A 23,271-nucleotide genomic window follows, 5' to 3' on the forward strand; every position below is an offset into this window, starting at 1 on the left:
CAGAGTTCTGCCACCCAGTCATAGGAATCCAGTTGTGTTGCAGGAGGGGAAAGGAGGTGTTTAAGCCACTTCCAGAATGTGAAGCTGGCACCCCGTGTTGCTTTTCAGCCTGCGTGTGCCGTACGTATGGGGAGCATCCGTGGCTCGCTTCAGTGTGAAGCCACAGTAGCCGGTCTTGGAGCTGGGCCCCTTTGTTGCCTTGTGGGTGAGACTCTGCTTCTGTAGTGGATGCACACGTGTTGGTGTGGTCACCCACAGCACCGACATGCTTTCACCCACCATCTTTCCAGGGCATCTGCTGGTATTGGGCTGCATTCCCAAACTCCGAGGCAGGGAGGGAGAGTTGTCTGAAGGATGCCCTTAGACATGGGGAGATCTAAGGAGGAATACTCCTTACCAGGGATGTCAGTGAGGATAACGGTGAAGGTGGCACAGAGAGCTCTTGCTCTCTGTGGTTTTGCGCTGTCACCCCCATGGCAGAGGTTGCCTGGGGCTAAGAGCAGTGGAAAGGGCTGTTTATGGCTAGGACTCCATGACACCCACTCAGAAAAGCCAGGTCAGTTGCAACATCCATTTGAAGGGGAACAGGGAAAAAGAGGGTAAAAAAACCCAGCTCACCGAGAAAGAAGGCAGACAAATATCTGGGAAAGGCAGAGAAAAAGGGTGTTTCGTGTGCTGGGCAGCCCATGGGGGTGTGTACGGATAACCATTCTTCAGAGCATGGAAATGCGTACGCCCACCCACCCTGCTGTGCCTAAACCTGGAGACCCTGAGGTCTGGGGTACAAGATGCCAGCATTCAAAAGCCAGACAGATACAGCCTCGCACACCCGTGTAAAGACACAGCTCCTTCCCCATCGAACACGTGGGCAAGTGCCGCAGGACATCACACACAAATGCTCCCTCACGTGCAGAAAAAGGGCCACACCAGTGTGCAGTAAGGCACACGCTGCTGTGTACATGCATCGATGCACACATGGTGTTTCGGGTGGATATGCACCCACGTGCAACCTCGCCCCAGTGCTTTTTCTGCCCTTTCCAGCCTGTGCCCACCAGCTTTGCTCGCCCCCAAGCTGGGGACAGCAGAGCCCCATGGCCCTGCCATGCTCATTTGGGTCTTTGAGACTGCAAAGGGTAAACCGGGACCGGGGGCAGGGGGGGAGCCTGAAAGCAAACTAATGATGAAAATGTCTCCTCCATGCCTGTGCCTTAATTAAATGCATGGAGAGGCTCGGGGAAGCACATCTGTTTTCAATCTGGAGCCCTTTGATGGCATCAAATGTTCTTTCCCCAGATCAGGGGGGATGGAAATTCTGGGCTGGCTGTGGCAGCTCGGAGCCCAGGCTCGGCGGCCTTTCCTGGCCGGCAGGACCCTTGCTGTCCCTTGCTGCCAGCCCTGCTGCCCTCGGGGTCCTCCTGCAGCCAGTGAGGGTCCAGGGGTACCTCCCTGCACCTCTGCCTTGGCCATGGGTGCCAGCCAGGCCAGGCCAAACTGCTGGGACCTCTTTGCTCACTGGCCTGAGGAGCTCTGAGTGAGTCCTCCTTCTTCTGTCTTTTTCTCTTTGCTGTTTCTCTTTTTGGCTTTTTTTTTTTCCTTTCTCTTCTGCTCTTTTGCTCTCCTTTTGGTCTGTCTTCTCTTTCTTAGTTCCCTGTTGCACTTTATCTTCCTCTTTCACTATTTTTCTTCTTCCTTTCCTCTCTCCTTTTCACACTTTCTTTTCCATTTCTCTTTGTCCCCTTTTCTATCTGCATTTCTCATTTTCACTATTTCTCCATTTCACCGTATTTCTCTCCTCCTGCTCCTCTCCTCTGCCCCGGGAGCCCTCCCCAGGGCCGTGCCCATCCTCCTCTCCAGGAGCACCCCCGGGGTGACAACGCCGGGGGGGGACACGCCACACCCCGCCTTTGCGCCCCTCTTCCCACCACGCCCCCCCCCCAAACCGTGGGGCTCCCCCAGCCGCCCCCCCCTCCCCCCAACCAGGAGCTAATGAGCTCGGCGGGGCCGTCGCTGCCCACCCCCGTCCCGGGGGGGTGCCGTGCCGGTGCCACGTCCCGGCGGGGCCCCGCGGGCCGCCCTCCCCCGGGTGCCCGGCTGCGGCCGGAGCGGCGCGGAGCCGCCCCCGCCGTTTGAAGTGCGGGGCGGAGGGGAGGGGAGGGCAGCGCAGGGGCGGAGGGAGGGGAGCCGCCGGCAGCGGAGGCGGAGGGACGGGGCGCACCCGCCCCGGCGGCCCCACAGCCACCCTGCGCCTCCCGGCCGGCGGCAGCTCCCCGCGCCCCGGCGCCCCGAGCCGGCCGCGCCGCCTCGCCTCTCCCCTCCGGCATGTTTTAAACCCGGCCCTGCCCGCTCCCCTTCGGGCTTCCCCTCCCGCCGCCGTCGGGTCCCGTCCCGTTCCCCCGTCTTCGGTCCTCGCGCATCTTTCCCCCCCCCCGCCACCACCTCCCTCGAAGGGCCGGCGGCTGGGGGGGAGCGGGGGCGGTGGGCGCCCCCGGGGGCGGGGGGGGCGAGGGCAGAAAAGCCCCGCTCGACACCATGGCGTCCAGCTATGCCCACGCCATGGAGAGGCAGGCCCTGCTGCCCGCCCGCCTCGACGGCCCCGCCGGCCTGGACAATTTACAAGCCAAGAAGAACTTCTCCGTGAGTCACCTGCTGGACCTGGAGGAGGCGGGCGACATGGTGGCCGCCCAGGCGGACGAGGGCGGCGGAGAGCCCGGCCGGAGCTTGTTGGAGTCCCCCGGGCTGACCAGCGGCAGCGACACCCCGCAGCAGGACAGTAAGTGGCGGGGACACCCCACTTCCATCCCTCCCCGGGGGCGAGGGGCCGCGGCGGTCCTTCCAACGTGCGGAGCGGCCGGGGGAGCCGGTGCCGGCCCCGAGGGGGCTCCCGCGGGGAAGCGGCTGGACGAGCCGCCGGCCGGTCCTCGGGCCAGCTTGTCCGGCTCCCCGACACGGTCGTGTCCGCGTCCCCCTGCCCTCGGCGGGGCCGGCACCCGGCAGCGTGCGAAAACGCTTGTTTTCCCCCAACGGCGTCCCGGGAACGGGGGAGCGGCGAGCTGCCCTTCTCCGCCGTGCCGCGCTCGTCGGGTCCCGCTCCGCGCCGCTCCGTCTCCCTTCGGGGGACCCGGAGGAAAACAGCTCTGGGAGCCGGGGCGGGCAGGATCGGGCCGGAGGGCTGAGCCCCCTTTTCCCATCGCCTGCCGGGGGGCTGAGCACGGAGTTTGGCTGGATGGGGCGAGGCGCGGCAGGCGGCGGAGCCTCCATCCGTCCGTCCGTCCATCCATCCACCCACCCACCCACCCGTCGGATCTGGGACCGGCACCGTAGTTTGCAGGACGCCGGGAAGCTGCTCGTGGGTCTGGATGGGGAACGGACGATTGTCCGACGACCTGCCCGGAGCATCGCGGCTCGCAAACGGCCCGAGGGTGCGTGCGTCGCCGCAAAGTGGCGCCGCCGGTCCCCTCCTTCCCGACCCCCGGTTCTCCCGGTGCGGGGGTGATCCAGGCCCGGCGGGCAGGGCAGGGCGCAGAGCTGCCCCTGAGCTGCCCGTTCTAGCGGGTCCTCGTTTGGGAAGGCAAATAGCCGTGAAACAACAGCCCGGCGGCTGGAGGGCAGCGGGGACGGGCGCCGGCTTGCGCGGCATTTTCCAAGCGCCGCTTGTTATTTTCCAAGGGGAGCGCTGGCAGAAAGGGCGAGCCGCGGCGCAGCGGGGTGAGGGGGGTGTGCAACCCCCACCCAGGGCCAGCAACCCACCCCCCCCGCCTCTCCCCTTGCCCTCCCTCTGCTTCCAGTTTAAAAAAAAAAAAAAAATAGAGAAAATCCCCGGCCGCAGGAACTGACCGCGATTCTCGCTGTGGGTAAGGGCCGGCTGCGGCCGCCCCCGCCGTGCCTCCCGTGGGGCGGGCAGGGGCCGCGGATGCGGGCAGGGGCTCGCTTCCCAGCGTGCCCCCCATCCCGGGCTGGGGGGCTGCCCTGCGGCTGCCGTAGGGCCAAAAAAAAACCAAAAAAAAAACCAAGCCAAACCCGAAAAGCGAGCGAAAATCGCGATTGCAATTACATTGCGATTTTCGTTCGCTTTTAATTTGTTTTGGTTTTGGTTTTTTTTTTTTCCCACCGGGAGCCGCCTCCGACCCTCTTTTCCCGCGGGTCCGACGTGGCTTTCTCCGGATCCCGACGAAAAATCGGGCTGGGGAAGGGGGGAGCCTTCCAAAAAGCAGCCGCTCCTTGCACCACCGCCCGTGGGATCCCCGGCAAGCCATTTTCTCCGGGGGGGACGTGTGTGTGTCGGGGGGGAAACATCATTCCCAGTCGGGTTTATTGCGGGATGCGGTCGGGAAGGGAGCGAGGGATGCGCGGCTGCCGGAGCGGCTCCCTGCCCTCCCAGGGACCCGGACCCGGGAGCGGCTGGTGGACCGAACGCCGCTTAAAAAAAGTTTTCCCTTCCCAGGACCCGCGAAAATGATGCAATTTCTGGCCCCAAAGGCATATATTTTAGCGGGGAAGGCAGTGATTGCTGCTCGCCCCTGTGCCACAACACTGTGGCCGGCCAGTCCTCAAGATACTAACCAACAAATTACAGAGACAACTCTTTTTTTCCTTCTGTTTCACCCTCTGGTTTCGTTTATATTTTATATTTGGACCTGATTTGCTCCTGACGCAGCCCCTTGCTCTCTGAGGCTAGCTCCATCAGCCTGGAAAAGAGGGGCTGTGTTTTCCCCGCTACCCACCCTGCTCTCAGGGCATAAAACGGACCAAAAAACCTCAGTCCGAGGGTGTGTTTCCCAGCCAGCATTGCCAAGCAGGGACCAAACTACAGCTTCAAATAATTTAGAAGTTCTCTGAATGCTGTAAAAGTTTTAATGCCGTTGCGGTGAATTAGAAAGTTTTAAAAGTATTCTAAAGTAAGCAAAAAAAAAAAAAAAAAAAACGGGGATAAATTCTCCCTGGTTTATTGGGCAGAGCTGTCATCTGGGCTTTCTGGCTCTTTCACTGGTGTGTTTAGCAGATCCCATGAGCCTCCGTGCCTCAGTTTCCCCATCTGTGTTTTGTGAAGTGTTTTCCAATCCGTGCAGGAAAAGGACTGTGCTGGAGCTAGGCAATGCAATAGAGGTATGAGCTTTTCTGGGTGAAAAATGAGAGCTGGTTCAGTGGAAAAGCTAACACAGGGCTCGGTTATTCTCCGTCTTACTAAAGGCGAGAAGGTAAAAGCCGTTTGGAGAAATTGTGGAATGTTTCAAGAATACCAAAAATGTTCTTCCAACCTGAAGGAGAGTCAGCTAATCTGTCACTGATTTCTGTCCCAAACTGAAGTGAAAAGCCAAATTATCGGCGCTGTTTTTGTAATCCAAAATCGAGGGGAAAGTTTGGCACAGAAATGACAAAAGGTTTCATTTAGAACATTTGAGGTTGAAGGCACTATTTCACCACTAGTTCGTTTGAAAGAGGTTCAGGGGGAAATGTTTACCACTGGTTCATTTGAAGGAGGTCCAGGGGAAAATGTTTCTCTTATTAAAAAAGAAAAAACAACATCCTCGGGAGTAGCTGTGATTGTAATATTTACAGGGAGAACTGTCAGCGTATTAAGGAGCTGATTTTCCAGTGGTGCTGTGAAGCTGTCACTCTCACTGACTTTAGTTCAGCTTGTAGCTCTGAAAGCCGTACCCTAAAAGCTGATAGAATTCCCAGCAAAGCTCCCTGCCTCTGCCGCTTTGCCAGGAAGACTTTGCAACCCGAGTTCCTCTTCATTGCAAAACCACCTGTTAAGATAAAACCAGCTCTTGCTTCAGTAGCAGGGCTTTCCCTGACTCTGGCTAAAACTGGGATGGAAATGCGGGTCCCAGCTCAACAGAGGGGACCCCCTGACCTTCCCAGCACTCAGCTCCTCTCTGGGGTAGGCAGAAACCTGGCCGGTGGTATATGGGTTCCCAGAGCTCCTGCCTGTGAGCAGGGTTAATTCTCCAAATCCAGAGCTGGTAAGCTATTAGCTTTTTTCTGGTTTGTTTTTTTTTTTTTTCCCCCTCCCCCCCCCGCTTAAGGTGGCATTTTTGACCTCTGCTTTTTTCCGGTGTGTTTGTTTGAGTCTCGCTGTTGATGGCTCATAAAATGACACGGAGAAAGTATGAGCAGCAGAAGAAAAATTGTTATGCCTGGGTTTCTTTTGTGAGGAATGAACAAACCCTGCTTTGGTCCAGTACGTGCACGAGTTCTGCGTATTGAGTTATTATTGGCCTTTAATTTCTCTTCAGTATAAAGGCGATGGCAGTCGGGGGGCTGCGCTTCTCTCCCAGGCTCGCAGATATCCTCGGGGCTGGTTTGCGATTAAAGCTGGGGCGAAGGCTGCCTGCGTCTCCCCACGACTCCTTCTGCCCCGGTGGGCATCGCGACCCCTCGGCACTGCTGCTCCTTCCCAAGGATGCAGGAACGCTGCCGGGGCGGGCGGGAAGAGGTGAGTTTCTGTGCTCAGGCTGGGGTCAAGCAGAGCATCCGTGCTGGCTTCATCCCCCTCTTCTCAGGCAGCGGGGTCGAGAGCAGGAGGGAAGGGCTGTCTCGGCTTCTCGTTTGGTGACGGATGAGATTGCCACGGGATTTTGTAGAGATCAGAAATAGAAACGATTTCAGGGAGGACTGAGGATGGCTCTTCACTGCAGCGCTGTGCGGAGGCAGCGTCCGGCTCGGGAGTCTGAGAGACTAGGAGGATGGGCTGGGGCAGAGATAGCTCCATTGCTCCTGGGCTTTACCCTCTGGCTCTCTCCTTACTGGCAGTCTGAGGCAGGATCCTGAGCTGAAGGACCTTTGGTCCGCTCCCGTAGGGCTGTTCTTTATGCTTTATGCCTCTTTATAATCAGAACGAGTGAGGCCGCTGCAAGAGTAAAAAGGGGTGTGTAAATATTGAATTGTTTCTCTTTTTTTTTCGCTGATCCTGAGGTTTTCTGCAGCGTTGTGCCTCCCCACCCATCACAAAAAAGAAACGTATGCCCCCTTAAAAACAGGTGGAAAAGCTCGGCTGCTGCTTTGAAATGTGAAAAGTGATTCTGGGCTGCTGAGTCCACTTGGAGGGTGAAAGTGAGAGGAAGCTCCAGGGTTTTCTTTGCAAACCTTTGCTTTATCTTGAAGTAGGAAGTGGCTCTTTTGTTAGTAAAACACAGCCCGCATTCCCAGAAGACGCTGAGACTGAAGACCCGGGGATGTACAAAGAATAGAAAGGTGGGGGAAAAAATGCAGGGTAAATTGATTAAATCTAGCAGCTATTTTCTTCCTCTCCTGTCCTGCACAGCTGATGGACAAAGGGAGAGTCTGCGGGAAGCAGCTGATGTCCACAGGTTGCACAAGGGTGAGCGGTGCCTTAACCCCGCGGGCAGCGGCGAGCATCCTTACAGGGTGCTGCCCAGAAAGGCTTTCCAGAACCGATCCTCCTCTTCCAGCAGCCCATGTGGAAAAACTGAGGATCGGATCAACGTTATTTTTAGGGCACTTGTCGTTTATGTTATCTGTGTGAAAAATACAACAGCTTGCTTTTTCTTGGGGGAGTAATCTTTACCCGTGCCGGTTGGACTGCGCGTGTCCTAGAAGCTTCTTGCGGAGTGAACAGTGTTCACTTGAGTAAAGGTTGAATAACAGCTAACTAACACAAAGCAGTTGTTAGAAGTTAGCTGACCTTCTTTCCGTTTATGTTCCTTGGGCGTATCTATTTAATTTCACTCTCAGGCTGGCTGGCGCATGGTTATTGCGGCAACTATCTCGCGATGTGGGATATTTTTCTTACGTCCCCGAACCCGACAATTTGAAGCGTGAAAAACATTTTGTGTTTTTCACATACGTTTCTAGAGCTTCTGGACGCCAGCAAGAGATGGGAATGTGGCTCCGTCAGAAACCTGGAGTCTTAAAAAAAAAAAAAAAAAAAAAAAAAAAAAATAGGACTCCCCCAAAGCAAACAAAAATGGACAACGTACTATTATTGACAAGGAAAAAAGAGCCACGTGAATTTGAAGGAGGGAGCTGACTCAGTTTGTTAAGTTCTGGACATGCTGCCCCCCTTTTGACGGCCAAAACTAGACTTTTATTTGTTTGTGAATTTCACTTTTTTTGATCATAATCGGTTTTGCTTCCTGGTTCTCATGGGCTCATAATTTGCTGACGGTATTTGTGTTTTCAATCCATCCCCACAAAGCTTCCAAGTTTTTAATTTGAAAAAGATTTTGCTGAAAGTTTTTACTGGGGTTTCTTTTTCCCCCTCCCTTAATGTAATGAAAACATTTCCATGAAAATTAGATTTTGAAATCTCTCGTAAAACTTAAAGGTTTGGTCTAAACTGCTAGAACGCTTTTAATGAACATCAGCTTTCTGTCATCTGCACCGAGTTTCCACTACTAGCCAGTCTATTTTCCATCTTTTTGATGATGTATAAAGCCGTGATCGCATGGGAAAATATTATCTCAGGGTTAATTTGTGCAATCCTTACTCACACCATTGCGTGCAATTCAATGGACTGCTTATATGTATGCCAGTTGATGAGTATTAGCATTTACAGACTTGACGGGCAGCCTTGAATCATGCAGAAAAACCCTTTTTTTTCGGGCCGGTGGAATATTTCTGCGCTGGCATGAAACAGTTTTTGCTGCCTGCATCCAGGGGCACCATCCGTTTGCCTTTCGGCAGAGGTGCAACATGCATCCAAATATGTGACATTAGGAAGCAGAGCGAGAGCTTGGACACAGTAATAAATAAGCAGGAGGGGCTTTGAGCATTTGACAAGGCAGACACAGAATTACAAGGTCATAATTCCTTTGAGGGTATATATATTTTTTCTTTTTTTCTTTTTTTCTTTTTTCCCCTGGTTAACTGAGTTTGCTCCTGTGGTTTTTGACATCACCAGAATGGTTTGATGGGATTATAGGTGTTTATTCCTGGTTGGGAGTTGTTTATGATATATTTAATCGTTTTTGAAACCCGTATTAAGCAGCCCTGAGGGAGCTGTGCTCCTGCTGGGCCTCCGTTGCATAATGAAGTACATCACGAGTATTTACCAAGTGTCACAATATTCCAGACTTGGGCCTCCGTTTCTGGGGAGGATGAATCACTGCCTTGCTGGTTCCCCACCCTACTCGCGTTTCCTAAAGGAGGCTTGGATTTCGGGGCGGATTACGGAGATGTGAAGCGAGGATCATCACAGGCTGGCTGGAGGAGCTGTTGTCCAAGGCTCTGATCTGACTTTCGGCTTGAACTGTCCTCAGGAATTTACACGCAGGGCACAGGAAGGTTTCAACTTGTGCTCGGGCGGTGGAGCACAGAGCACGGGTTTTTAGTCTGGTTCCCCCAAGAGAAAAGCCATAACAGGTTCCGCCGCATGTGGGAAGAGATCTTCTGAACCCACTGGCTGCTCTGGTGGGAGAGCAGACAGCTCACAGGGGTGTGAAAACCCAGCTCCGGTGGGGTGTGGAGGAGGATGCCAGCAGTGCCTCCCCCTGAGGGGGAGCTGCTGCATAAATTCAACCTCTTACTAGCCACTGGAGAGTCTCTGCGCTCTTTCTGCTGGACTCAGCTGGTCTCTACCCCGTAGCCCTGGGAGACGCGGTGAGGTGGGGATGGGGGCTCAGCAGAGGTGCACCGCGTATCTGCTGGGAGCGCGGTGGCATAATTTTGAGAGAAGTTTCTTTCAAAGGAGAACATCTGGGGGCTGCTGGTTGGGAAGGGGAGGGAGCGGTGGTGCCAAACCTGAGGGCTGGGGGCCACCTCCTGCAATGGAAAGCCTGGCATCTGCAAGGATGAGTCTGCGAAGGCCAAAGCTGGGAAGAGAGGCCTGATGAGCAAGCCAGTGAGCATCTATTTCAGCTTACATAGCTTTCTGGGCTCCTCTCTCACCTCCAGAGGCTGAGAAAAGGTTAAGCCAGTGTTTCAAGCACTGTCCCAGACAGTCTGGATTTGCTGTGCCCGTATGAAGTGAACGTTTGCCTTGGAGTGGCAGTCCAGGACCTCCTGGTGCCTTGTGTTCCTGGAAGGGAAGGGTAGAAGAGAGGTTAAGGGAGCCAGCTGTGCTGTTAACAAGTCACTACATCCTATTGCAGCGTCCAGTTCGTATTCCACCCAAATTTTCCCCCATTTCTGGCTAAAGAAATTTTCCTACAGGAGAAACTCCAGCCAGTCAGCGAGACTGCTGGGCAGGGCAAACATCCAAAGAACCGCTCAGGATCTGGCTAGGACCATCTCCACGTCTTGATGAGCTGCTCAGGCAGCAAAACTGCTTTTGCACCGAGGGCTGGAATTCATCAGGAGCCTGGGGACGTTGTTTCCTGCTCTGAGCCCACCAGCGGATGAACTTCTCCTGTGGCCTCCTTGACCAAAGTAAGCCCAAAGTTATCCGTGTCCCTGTGCATCCGGAGACAAGACAGAATTGCCACCAGCAGCTGCTGAGTGGGCAGGCTTGGAGAAGGAAAATGGCATCCAGCTCTGAAGGGGACTAGCAGTCCCAGGGGCACTGGGAACAAAGCGGGATGCCTGGGGGCACCAGGCCACAGTGGGTGGCTACAGAAAGCAGCAGCCAAGTAGCTCCCAGCCCTCTCTTGTAGCCAATGTAGATGCTGGACCAGTCAAGGTTGGGTAGGTTTTGATCCCATGGGGACCTTCGTCAGTCTGCTGTTTGCTCTTGGTTTTGTTGTCTGTGGCTGCTGAACGAGTGGTGGGTGAGTTGGGCTGAGCTGCAGCCGGTGTGCCGGTGAAGCCATGAAGACCTGCTCAGTGCTCTGGAAGTTGTCCTCTTTCGGAAGCGTCATTAATACGACCCACATTTGGGGGAAAAAAAAAAATCACGCTAGCAGCTTTCAAAGAGCCGTTGCTTCTCCGCCTCAGCTCAGCGGAGCCAGGGCTCTGCAGGGGTGGATTGGACTTTAACAGGGAAAAGTGCCTGAGCCGTAACAGTGCAAACGGAGTGTTAATGCTCTGGGCCTGGTGCTGCAGAAAGGGCTGCCCTTGCCGGTAGCTCTGCAGGCAGCTCCTGTCCCCGTGAAGTCTGGGCTGGTTTCCCGTAAAGCTTTGCAGAGCTCTCCCCACCCCATGGGTTGAAACGCCGGTAACGCTTCATACCTGTTATCCTTCTCTGTCCCGTGCGGCATTGCGTTTCCCCCTGGATGGAAGGTACAGAGCAGAGGTTTGTGAACCCGTCACGGAGTTCCTGCTTGGGATGGATGACTTCCATGCTGACAGTGCTGGAGAAAGCTGGTGACAACTCTGTGTCTCTTTCCTGAGCGTGTTTGCTCCCATTCAGCACTGGGAAGACTGTCTCTTGACAGGAGCTGGTAGCACAGCCTGTCCGGTCTTGAGCGCTTGAGGTTGTCAGAGCGCATGTATTGGTGATTTTGCAGTGAGAGACAGAAAAAAAAAAAAGCTTTCAAGACCAGTCCAGACCCAAGCTCTGCATCCGGCTGCCTTCACTCCGAATGCTGATGGGAGTCTATACCTCTCCGTGGATCAGGGATGGGGAGCCAAGGTGGTGGTGGAAACACGGGTCTGGATTTCATGGGCACACACAAGGCAGCCTGCTGGGGAGTGCATTTTTCTGCTCCACGTGTTCCCCAGGCTGTGTGGGGCCGCTCTGCTTGGGGGGACCGCAGGGCAGGGGTTGTACAGGGCGGTGTTTGCTGGTGTTGGGAGCAGCCTGCCCGGAAAAGGTTTGCACCCAAAACCCAAATGAAAACAGTGGGGCTTTTTTTCCCTCCAAACCTCAGTAGAGAAGGCGCAGTAGGATGACCCAGCCTGTCTTTTTGTTTCTCCAAAATGCTTTGGTGCCTTGACCACAGAGTCTTGAGGTCTTTTTTTCCTGTATACTTGCTGCCGTAACTTGGCCAAGTTCACCTTGCTGTGCCTCAGTTTTCTTGCCCATACAACTGGGTACAATCCCAGCCCCTAATTTAGGGGCTTTGAAATCTGCTGGATGTGTGATATGTAAGAGCTTGGCTTTAACAGCGACTTGGGAAGGTTCTCCTCCCTCTGCATTGCCCCCAGCAAATTGCTGTTTCATCTGCCTCTGTCTCTGGAATCGACCACCTTCTGTGTTAATTAACTGATTAGCATTGAGGAGATCCCCTTCCATGAACTGGAGCAACTTCCAGCAAGTTTGTTCCTGCAGGGAACCCACCTTCTGCTCGGGTGCACCTGAGTGCACCCAATGCCCTTGGGGCAAGTTGTGTTTGCTGCATGAACCCATCCATGGGGTGAAATGGGGTTTTCGGTGGCGGATTTTTGCATGGGGACTCGGATCTCCTGAACATTTTGAGATGCTTGGGCTCTCCACGAACCCCAAGGATGCAGAGAGCGGCACGTGCCGGTCAGCTGGAAGGTCTCTGAAGGGTTTGACAGCAGGCACTGGAATTCCCAGCAGCTGGTTGGGATGGTCGCACTCTTTTTCTTGGCTGTTGCCTTGTCTTGAAGGTTTGGCCAAAAATATCTTTACTTACAGTTTCCTTCGTTTGGACAACTGCTGATACGTTTCGTGGAAACAAGGGGAATTGCTCAGGAATAAGTGCTTGCGATGCATTGCTTGTTGGTGATTTGTTTTTCATTATTTCTCCTTAAAAAAAAAAAATCAGCTAATCAGTAAAAAGAAACAATCACCTGTGATTTAGGAGCGGGATCTCTCATTGTGAATAATAAATTAGTGTCGGGAGACCAGGCAGACAGAATGGTTGATGAATATCCTGCAGGCTGAAAGTTGTTTATCAAGCCTGTTTGAAGACTTATGACTAACAAGCTCATTTACAGAGTTTGGAGTCTGTTCATGAACCGTTCTCCAGCTGGGAGGATGTGGGAATCATCAGAAAATGTATTCACAAGTTACTCGATCATTTAAAAAAAACCAAAAAACGGATCAAACAAACAAAGGCTGGTTTTTGGAAGGGAACTGTAAATTCCTCCTCCCCCCCAGTGGGCTTTCTGAGGCATTCCCCTTAGGAAAACGAGGGGCCTGGAGAAGAATGAAGAACCCCACGTCGCTCACTAATGACCTATTTTGGTGCTAACCCTTCCTCTGAATGCCCCGCCACCGGCCAAGCTCTCCAGCTGCGGCAGAGCTGGTCCTCCACGGGACGTGCTCCACGAGGTCTGGTCACGGGCGCCTGACGGGACGGATCCATCTCGTCTCCACCAGTTATTCCCAGTGGGGAAATCGGGCTTGCTGGGGGAAGTGGCGGCTCTCGCTCCTCCGATGAGCTTACAGAGCAGATCTCCTGCAAGTCACAGCCCAGGGCGTTTCTGCGTGGTGCCCTCTAAAGGAGGGCGGCACAGGAGACACTGGTGTCAACCTGCTGTCTATAAAGGGGGACGAATTTGGTGTAAGGAGCCTATGCTGGAGCGCTGTGGCTACGCGCCCTTTGCAAATCTGCTCACCTGGCCTTGAACCAACTCCCCTGCTCAATGCAAAACGCCGCATCTTTATGAGGAGAGGCAGATGTTTTCCAACCACAGCATCTCCTGTAGTTCTGCCTCGTTTGCGGAGCGTCCTCTCCTTGTGCTCAGCCATGGAGAGGGCTCCAGGGCGGCTGCGTTTGGGGCAAGCTGCATGTCGAGGAAGATGCAAACTGGGTTGGAAAAATAAAAAAGTCCAGAGAAGAAAAGCAGTAAGGAGAGCTCCAGCATCCAGTTTAGGAGGAAAGAAGAGGTGCTTAAGCTCGAGAAGAGGAGAGTATAAACTGATGCCCAATGGATTCTAAGCCCACCTACTTCTCTTGCAGCAAGGGAGATTAAGTGAGGCAGAAGGGGAATCCTCCCAGGTCTAGTGAGGAAGAGGTGGTGCAAGGATGCTGTGGAGACCCCAAGCACACATCTGGTGGAGACAAACATGTGAAGGGATAAACAGTGTAGAGCTCCTGCCCTGGGAAGGGAGTCCCAAGTTTCAGTGGCTGCGTGACTTTAGTGGGAACATGCCTGTGTGCTAAACCCTGCATTTCGTCTGTCCTGGCCAGCACAATGGCGCTGCCTTCAATTTTCCAAGCAGGTTGCTGTGCTGTGTTCAACTGGGGTCCCTGTGGGGCAAGAGGGACCCATCCAGCTGAGGGAAGGCACGTGAATGGGGAAGGGACACGGTCGCTGGGGGGGAACCCACTGCTGGGAAACCAGGCAACAGATTTCCTTGGCGTGCCTTTTGGCATTGTGGGCTGGAAGTAGCTGGTGCGATGGAAAAGATGAAGTAATCTGTGATTAGCGGGAGGGAAAAAAAAAAACCACGCCCCAAAAAGCTGCCCTTCATCAATCCGTGCAGGCTCATGTCCGCCTTTGCGAATGCTGTGTGCTCCTCCGGCCAGAGATGGTCTGTGTCTGGAGGAGGCTGGTGTGACCAAGTGAAGAGGACGTCTTGTTCTCGCAGTGTCGGAGCACTCTGTGCAGAGCTGGGTGCTGAATCCTGATTTTTCTCACCGGGGGTGGTGGTGGGCTCCCCGTTCTCCCGCCGCCTCTTGAGCACGGCGCTGCTCTCCAGGCTTCCTCGGAAGGGCTCTGCTCTCTGCCGTGCTTCCCTGGTCTCCGCTCCCAGTGGGAGCTGTTTTCCTCCTGTGACGTAGCGCGGTCCCTCTCCGGCCACGCAACGCTGAGAGTCCTTCCAAGACACTTGTGATGATGGATTTGAATCCCCATTTCCGTGACTCTCTAGGAAGAGGTCTTTCTTTTGAGCGGTTTTGTTTTTTTTCCCCCTCTTCAATCCATCAGAGAAAGGTAGAACAAGAGCCAGTGGCTGAGAGCAAAAGCCAGACATGCATTCAAAGGAGGTAGAAAACATGCTTTTTTTTTTTTTGACTGTGAGATGCTATGTAATCACTAGAAATAACTCCGAAGGAGAACGTTGGCTTCTCCATCCGTGAATGTCTGGAAGCCCTTTTGGAAGAGCTGCTTTTGTCAGCCATGAGTTATTGGTCTCGCTAGCAGGGTAACTGGGTGAAACGCCGTGGCTGGGTCTCGCGCAGAAACCGGCGAAAGGAAGAGCTCGGCTCTGGCCCTGGGACGGAGGGACGCGCTGCAGCATTCCTGCGCAATTCGATGTTGGGGATATTCCTGCCAGGAAATTGGATCACAGGGCCAGATGGGGAACGCAGATCCACTCGGTGCGAGTCTGTTTACGGGTTTGAACCAAAACATAGCGAGAAACAAAAAAGAAAAACTACGTCCTCAGCTCTGATCGTAACTCAGGCTCTTAAGTGAACCAGCTGCCCCACTCATTTATAGGACAGTCCCCCCCAAAATCCTGCTGTTAGGAATAGCAGAGATAGAGAAACCTCTGCAGAACTACAGAGGGCAAACATCAGACGTGGAAACAGCCCAACTTGATCTCCTGTTTCGGGACCTCTTCTGAGTTTACTGCTGCTCTGAAGAAAACAGGCTGTTGCGTGAGATTTGTGGTATTTCTGGCCAGATTGAGAGTCTGTGTGAACAGTGTCTCTTGTAATCGCAACCCCGTCAGCTTTGGATAAAATGAGGAAAACAGGGAGAGCTGCAAATCTAATCAATGGTGGGGAGGGGGATAAACGTGCTTAGCATTCTCATGGGACAAAGGGGCTCCCAATTGGTAGGGTGGGCTCCCTGGGAAGGTCAGAGATGGCTGTGCAGGGCTGGTGCCAAGGAAAGGGAGAAAAAGGGCTTTCAGGGCCGCAGTGGTCCGAGACATCTCTTGTTGCCCGTGTCTGCGCTCCATTTTGCATTCGCTTGTCGCCATCCGGGGAGGAGCCTGCCGAAATCAGGAACAGCCAAAGAGCCGCAGAAAGGCGGCTCCCTCTGGGAGCGTTCATAGCACGAAGCCCTCGTGGCTGGCCCTCCGCTCTGCCGTCGAGCCCGCAGCGATGGGAGCCTTCCTCCCCCCTGCCAAGCTGGGCATTTCCCAGCACCGATGCTCAGTGCTGGTGGCCACGTGTGCACATGGACACGCTGTTGGCCAAGGAGGATGGAAGTGGGGAGGTTTCCAACTGTGCTCCATTCCTAGAAGGGCTGTTAAGCAAAAAGTATGCGGAGAAATGGTTTGGCAAGTGGTTTGGTTGGGAGGTATTACTCTTTGCTGATTAATAATGGGAATGGGGGAGAAAGATCAAAATAATCAAGCTCCTCCTAAAACTTTGCTGAGCTGAGCCACATTCAAAACTCAGTCCCGGGTGTGAAAAGTCAGGAGGTCTCTGAATTTGTCCCAGATTGACTCCAGGCGGGATTCAAGCTTCTGAAAAAAATCCATGTGCTTTCACGAGAACGTTAAATCTCCCCCAGACAGAGCCATGGCCGCGGTTCCGGGGCGTTCGGCATCACTGCGCGGTGCTGGGGTACACCTTGTCGTGCTTCGGGGACGAGGGGAGTCCTGTCTGCGCTGCAGCGAGTGTCCCTGGAGACCACCAGCATCTTCACCCAAGTCCTCCTCCTGAAAACGTGGCTCTCCACGCCATGATCAGGAGGTTCCACAAGGCATGGGTGGGAATAGGGTCACCTGAAACTGTGCTGTGGTCACCCGAAACTGTGCCACCAGCTGTGGCCCTGGCTGTTAATCCTGCTTTAGCTCAGCCTCTCTGTAAAGTGAAGAATTCTTGCATGCCCAGCGTGCAAGAGACAGGCTCTCCTGAGGGAAAATATCCACCCTGACCCAAGCTGGTCCTGTTGTTTTGAGAGAGTTGAGAGGATGCTCAAACCACCGGGGGCAAGGATGTTGCCATTAGCTAATAGCAGAGGCTGCTTGGGAAGAAGTACTAGACTTTCCTTTAACAATGTCGACAGTCACAAGGGCCAAAGAGACGGGCACCTTCCTACTTAAAAACGTAGCCCAGCATTTCTCGGGTGAGTTGCTTCTACGTTGAGAAATGCAGATTCTGTTCAACTGCAGCAGGCAGGAAATTTCTGTCGGTTCCAGCTGGAGGGGGGGAAAACCTCTCCAAATTAAAGCAATTATGGAGAAAGCAGATGCTTTGGGTAAATACTTTGATTCTGGTTTTCATTTAAAAGCAGCATCTATGTTGGGGAGGGGGCGGGGGAAGATTTTATAAGCCTCGAAATGGAAAGAAACCACTTTGACTTTTTTTTTCCCCCCTTTCTCTCCTGAATTTGTTTGCTAAAACTTTTAGAAGTCCTGTTAGAAGTCAGCTCCAAACAGGGTTTTAAAGTGGAGAGCCGAAAGCCATCGGTTGCTGCCAGTGCCCAGTTGTGTATGGGGGGGGGATGATGCTGTGGGAGGATTTGGGGAGATGCGGAGGGCAGAACCGGAGGGGCTTTTCTGTTATTCTGGTGCCATCTACTGGTCCGAACCCACAGGAAGGTTTGTGGCAGCGGGAAAAGGGAGGGAATCACGGGTGGATGCTGTGGTGTGGCCAGGGTCCCGCAGGAAGTTGGGATGCTCGCCCTCCCTGCGCAGGGTACAGGGATGCGGTCAGCACTGCGCTCCCCATCACCTGAGTCTCTGCTTTCTCCAGGTTTAATAGTTATAAAGACTGGCGCGTCCGTACCCAAAACATGGGGCTCGGGCTGCCCAGTCCGAGTCCTGGGCTCTTCCAGCTCTGGCCTCGCTGAGGAAGGCGAGGGGGTGTGATGTGAAGGAGGCAGCCGTTGGCGATGATGCTCCTCCCGCTGTGCACCTCCAGGTTGGGATGTCCGTGGGGCAATCCGGGCTGAGCTCTGCTGGGATTTCCCTTCACTTTGTCCGAGCAGCAACGTGCTCTGGTCTAGGTTCTCGGGTGTCTTGTAAGAGCTTGGGCTCGCCCAGCTGCTTGGTCTCTTGCTGCCGGCATCGATAATGCCTCTTCTCTTTTGCTGAGCCCCCGGGTTTTCAAGAAAATTGTAGGAGCTGGATTATCTTTGCCATTCCTGTTCAAATTGTTAAGCTGTGGTTGAAATTGGCCAACAACTCAAAAACTGACAGGGGGATCCGAGGCAAAGAGCATGTTGTGTTGTGAGTGATTTCTCCAGAAACCCAGTTGAAACCAGCTGGGGAAGCTGGGCTGCCCTTTTGTAAGGCACCTCCAAGGGGTTCGGTGCCCAGAGTAGCCCATCCAAGGACAGAGTCTCCTCTCCGGCTGCCCAGCTCCCGTGGGAGGCTGGTGTGAGCTCTGGCCCATGGCTTCTCCTCCGTCGCTGCCTCTCTCCTGCCACACGTTGCACGTTGGCTTTGCTGTCCCGCTGGCTGGGCCAGCCCCGTGCGGCGTGTCCCTGGGGAGAGGATGTCCTCTCTGTTGTGGCTGCTTCAAAGGGCTGAAGCCCGTCTTCAACTTTCTTCTCCTCAACGTGGCAAGCCAGGCTCTGAGCAAGACACAGCGTGCCTGGAACCCAGCTGGCACAGGGAGCAAGGAGGAGGGAAAGCCGGGACAGGGGAAGAGATCCTCGATGGGGCTTTCCGACAACACTTCCCACTTTTTTTGAATTTTACACTTTAAAGGGAAGACCCACAACAGGAGACCCAATACCTTGGGAGCAGAATCTCTGCCGTGCAAACGTGCTCTCTGCTCTAGCAAACGCAGGGTGTCGGTTTACTTTGGTTACTATCGGTAGTAACTTTTTAAAGTGCTTGGGTTTCAAGCCGTGAAATTTCCCAGGCTCGTTTTCTCTAATGATTCGAGAGAAGTTGAAGTCCTTTCTGTGTGAAAACTGGAGGCGTGGGGAGTTTTTGGTGAAAGCTGGAAAGGCTGATGCTCAAGTACTGGCAACTGCCAGGTGGGAGAGGATACCCCAGAGCCACCCGGGCAGTTTCAGGGATTCAGCGCTGTTTTGGGGCAGCCTGGCCCGTTTCAGCCAGTGCTGGTGGAGCTGATGGTGGAGCTACGGGGCAGACGTGTGGTTAGGGTGCACGTGGGCACCCGTCTCTCTGGACATGGCTCTGGGTGAGGGCAGCAGCAGGTCTCCCACGGCAGGCAGCGAGGGTGGGACTCTCGACTTTGGCCATAGGCTGGCAGGTAACCAGGGAAAGATACAGCCTGTGCCCAGGGGTGGGGAGTTGTAGTATTTTATTACCTCTGTGCCCTGGTGATAGATCCAGCAAAACTGCCAGAGCAACTGCAGAACAAATGCCTGAGCAATGGAAGAGGTTTGTGGGAGAAAACGGCTTGTCCTATCGCAGCCCGGGCTCGGCAAGCAAGAGGACTTGGAAGTCATCTGCGTGTAAATGATAATCAACGGGAGCGCTTTTGCCACCCCTGTTCGTGTGAGGCAATATCAGTGTGTTGTTAGCCGGCATGAAATGTAATATTTGTTGTAGTAACTCATCCGTCCTTCATCGGGGATGAATTCTCCAGCTTAAAAGGAGCTTTTCATCTCCAGCTTCGGCAATCCTTCTAATGCTGGGAACAGATTGGGTCAAAATATTATTTGGGTTTAACTTACATGAAGTTTTTATTCCTCTTGCTTTTGATTTGGGAAAGCGTCTCTGTTCATCGGGGGCGCTTAAACTATCCGCAGAGTAAAAGCAGCATCTGAGCTGGGAGCGGTCCCTGCGTCTCAGGCGCCCGCTCAGGAACGAGCCTGCGGCAGCAGATGACACGCGATTTGATACGCTTCTTCCCGTCAGACGTTGGGAAATAAAACATGATTCTGCTACAATTGTTGGCTTGGTCTCCCTGTGAGTCTCTGTAAAGAGAATAAATTTAAAAGGGCCTTTTTTCCCCCTGACTAGGCTCCCTAGCTAGGAGAGGACTCCAGGGTCTGCCCTGTCAAAAATGCCGTCTGACTTCTGGAGTGGGAAATGGCTGAGATTTTCCCGTGCGGTTGCCTCAAGTTGGGCATTTTAGCCTGTAGTTAGGCGCCTGACTGCAAGCAGCTTGAGCATCAAAGGGCTCTGCAGATGGGTTTAGCTGTCGCACTTCTGCTTTTAAAACTGGGCCAACTGGCTGACGATAGGCCCTTAGTACCAGGACGCCGGGTTTTGCCTGGCTCGCTAACGGAGCGCCTGAAGCCTTTATGGGAGGACTGTCGCTTGAATGCGCCGTGCCAGTACAGCGGGACTGAATTCCAGTCTCGGCGTTTCTGTGAGAGGACCGTGGCTCTTAATTCTTTTTTTTTCCTTGATTTTTTTCTTTAAGCTCCAGATTCAGGGGTCTGGTGAAAAGCTGGCGTAAAAAAGGTACATCTCTGTCAAGTGTGTCTAAGTCGGAAGGACGAGAGTCAGCTTCAAGGTTAAAAAAACCCAAGAGGGTGCACAGAGAGGAGGCGCAGTCTGCCCAGAGCCTGTCTCAGTGCCGGTCAGATACAGAAGCAACTGCGCCATTCTGGGAAGGTCCGACTTAATGTTCCGTGAACATTTCGGTCGGTGGCGTTTTGGCTGCTCCTGCTGTGCTGCAGGGCACAGCCAAAGCACAGCCATCCCCTCTCCCCCAGCCCCGTAAAGACTGGCAGGCACACTTAATTTCAAGCCAAGTGACAATTCCTGGGCTTGCAGGAGGAGGGATTAACTCAAAGGCTGTCTGCTCTTTATAAGGGCTGGAGCAGCGCGTGCTAACGCGGGGCAGGCTGCCTGCTGCGGGCTGCAGAGTTGTGCAAAAAGTCTCCTTTTCCCCCCGCTTTTGTTTTTATTGTTGCTGCACAAGTCCCGTGAATGGTTAAATATCCTGCCAGGGCAAAGTAAACGCGGGGTCTTTGCCCAATAAACCCCTGTCTTTTAAGGTCTGCTGTAGCCGCGCTGCTCTGACTCGGGCTGGGGAAGGAAACGGTCAAGTTCTTGCAGAGCGCGGGGACAGGAGCGTTTTACAGCTCGCTGAGCGGGCTCCGGGATTGCGGCAGGAAAACCTCGCTCAGGCCGACCTCTCCGGAGCCCGCTCCGAGAGCCGAGGCAGTGATTGTTTCTGGACTGAGAATCTCCGCCACTTTTTCGAGGTTAACTCAAGATAGCGGGGGCCGGGTGATGGTCTTCCCTTCCCTAGGCTCTCCGCAGAACACTTCCATGTGCGCTCCTGCGTGGACACGGTGCTCGTCCTGAGCAAACACCAGGAAGGTTTCCCGATTCCCAGGTTTCCTTTTCTGGATCACGCGACAAGCCGGAGTGGAAGGAGGTTTGGGGGCCTGGGGAGTTTGCTGTGGGACAGGGGCAGCAAAGCTGTCTCTCATCCTGGGATGTGGCTGAGCTGTGCAGGATCAGGAGGTGATGGAGCTCCCAAATCACCACCTTGGGCACCCAGCCCACTAACCCACCCCTTCCATGGTTCCTAACCACCAGGGTTCCATGGCCTCCTGACCCATCCATGCTCTTCACTTCAGTCTGTCCCAGCTGAACATCCAGCATAGAGGAATGAGACACTTCTCTCTTATTCCTCCTTAGCACTAACGAGCTGTGGGGCTAAAAAGCTTGGGATATTTCGCTCCAAATGGAGCACGATGCTGCTGTGGGGCTCGGAGATTCTTTGCAGCCTGGCTCGGCTCTGCCGCCTGCCCGTCGACCCCACTCGGTCCCTGCAGAGATCAGCTTGCCGTGTCTCGAGCCCCGTGGCCGAACTTGGCCGGCACGTGAGCCGGAGCATCGGGAAGAGACGTGTCACCAGTCCTAAACCAGGCGGGAGCCTCTCGAAAAGGGGGCAGGAAGCGCTGAGTCCCCGGTGTCCCCCCCCCACCAGCTGAACTGGCAGCTCGTGCCCAGCATTGTAGCCGAGCGTGTTTGCAGCGTTTTATGGGACATAATCTGTTGTCATCGAAGCCCATGGCAAATTCCGTACTTTCTGCAGCTGACGCTAAGTAGGTCTTTTGAAGGTTGTAATTTCTCGTTTAACCGATGCCAGTTGCAAATACTTTGTGCTGAGGAATAACCCCTTAGCGCCAAATAAAATACAGTGGAAGTCTGTGGCATGTTTTTCAGCGTATTGTTAGTTACAGCCCTCCTGACAGAGCACATTCTATGCCGAAGATAAATGCTTGGGAGCCTCTTGCCAACTTATGTCCGAAAGGGCTTTTCTTGGATGTCCTCTTCTCTGTGGAAAATGCTTTTCTGTTTTTCCAGCAAACATTTAATGAGCTGCGCTTGAAAGAAAAAGAGGACCTATTTCAGGACCAGACCGTTCTGCTTTAGTTCTCTCCGAGCTGGTCTGTGGCTCTTCGGGTGCTCTGATCTTTGTTACACCACGTTGCACGGCAATGGTCTTCCCATAGCAATATGCCTGCTCTAGGACCCGCACAGGGGATGTTTCAGTCTACCTGGCACCACTCTGTAGTTGTCCCTCGTGCCCAAAGTTGAAGGGTGTTCCCAACAGACCCATCTCAGGAAATCCAGGCTCCAACCAGTCTGCAGGTACCATTGTTGGCGTATTAGGACACTGGATTCCCATGCGGGGGTCTGAGTCTTTCCATTTTAATTCAGTTTCTGTGACCAAGGGGGAGCCTGTGGAGCTGGTGAGAGTGGCCTGGGGCTGGTCAGAGGGATGTGCCTGCAGGGACGCGGGCTGGCAATGGCCCGTGGCCAGGAGCTTCGTGTCTGGCTGCTCACAGCTCCTCACCAGTCCCGGCTTGGCACTGCTGCCAGCGCTTCCAGTGCGGGGATGGGACTTGAGGCTGGCAGGAGAGGGCCTTCAGCCAGAGCCGTAGTGTCCACCCCTGGTACCTCTTTCCAGGAGCTGTATGGAGAGCTGCGTGAGGAGGAGGAGGGAGGAAGGCACCTCTGACAGCGGGTCACCAGGAGGAGGAAGAGGGAGGAAGGCACCTCTGACAGGGGGTCACCAGGAGGAGGAGGAGGGAGGAAGGCACTTCTGGCAGGGGGTCACCTGCACACGTACCAATGCATTTATCTCTGGGACCAAAGTGGTCAGCGGAGATTTCTGAAGTGAAGTCAAAGGCTCCCAAGGTTTCTGTGAGCAGCCAGGAGCAACTGAGCTTTTTTTCCCAGGGATGAGGTGATTTCAGAAGTCCCCTCAAGGGGTGCCATCGGTGGAGGAGCAGAGTGGGAAGCCCATCCCACGGCCGCTGCTCGCTAAATCAACCCAGACATCCAGGCCCCGGGATGATGGTTTGGTAGGTTGATGAGGCAGAGGGAGCTGCTGCGATGTGGGGCCCCGTGCGGGCGATGCTCGGTGCTCACTGTCCGGCACACTGAGGGGACTGAGCTTGAGCTTCAGGAGCCTCGGTACGGGGGCATGGTGGTGCCCATCAGCTGCTGGGGTGCCATTAAACCTTGCTATGGAGCCCCCTTAACCTGAAATAAGTCCATCTGCCTTCATTTATGAATCAAAAATGACAGTTTTTTTCTGCAAAGGGTTAAGAGCATTGGTGTGGAGCCTCGCCGTTAGCACTGATGATGGTTAGGAAACGTGGTCTGCACTACTCACAAACACACCAGCTAGCATTTGCATATGCAACTGAAATGAAATAGCT

The 23,271-nt window shown here is 54.2% G+C and overlaps 1 protein-coding gene across 2 annotated transcripts in view; it reads left to right on the forward strand.

Moving 5' to 3' along the window:
• The first annotated feature begins 2,176 nt into the window (after window positions 1–2,176).
• PRRX1 (paired related homeobox 1) overlaps window positions 2,177–23,271 on the forward strand; it is a 41,531-nt gene continuing 20,436 nt past the window's right edge. For both annotated transcript variants that reach the window (XM_074598572.1, XM_074598573.1), the window contains exon 1: window positions 2,177–2,770. In XM_074598572.1, the coding sequence (XP_074454673.1) occupies window positions 2,530–2,770 (241 nt within the window). In that variant the 5' untranslated portion in view covers window positions 2,177–2,529. The remainder of the gene's footprint in view (window positions 2,771–23,271) is intronic.

Source organism: Larus michahellis, chromosome 8 (assembly GCF_964199755.1).
Source record: "Larus michahellis chromosome 8, bLarMic1.1, whole genome shotgun sequence".
Lineage (NCBI taxonomy): Eukaryota > Metazoa > Chordata > Aves > Charadriiformes > Laridae > Larus > Larus michahellis.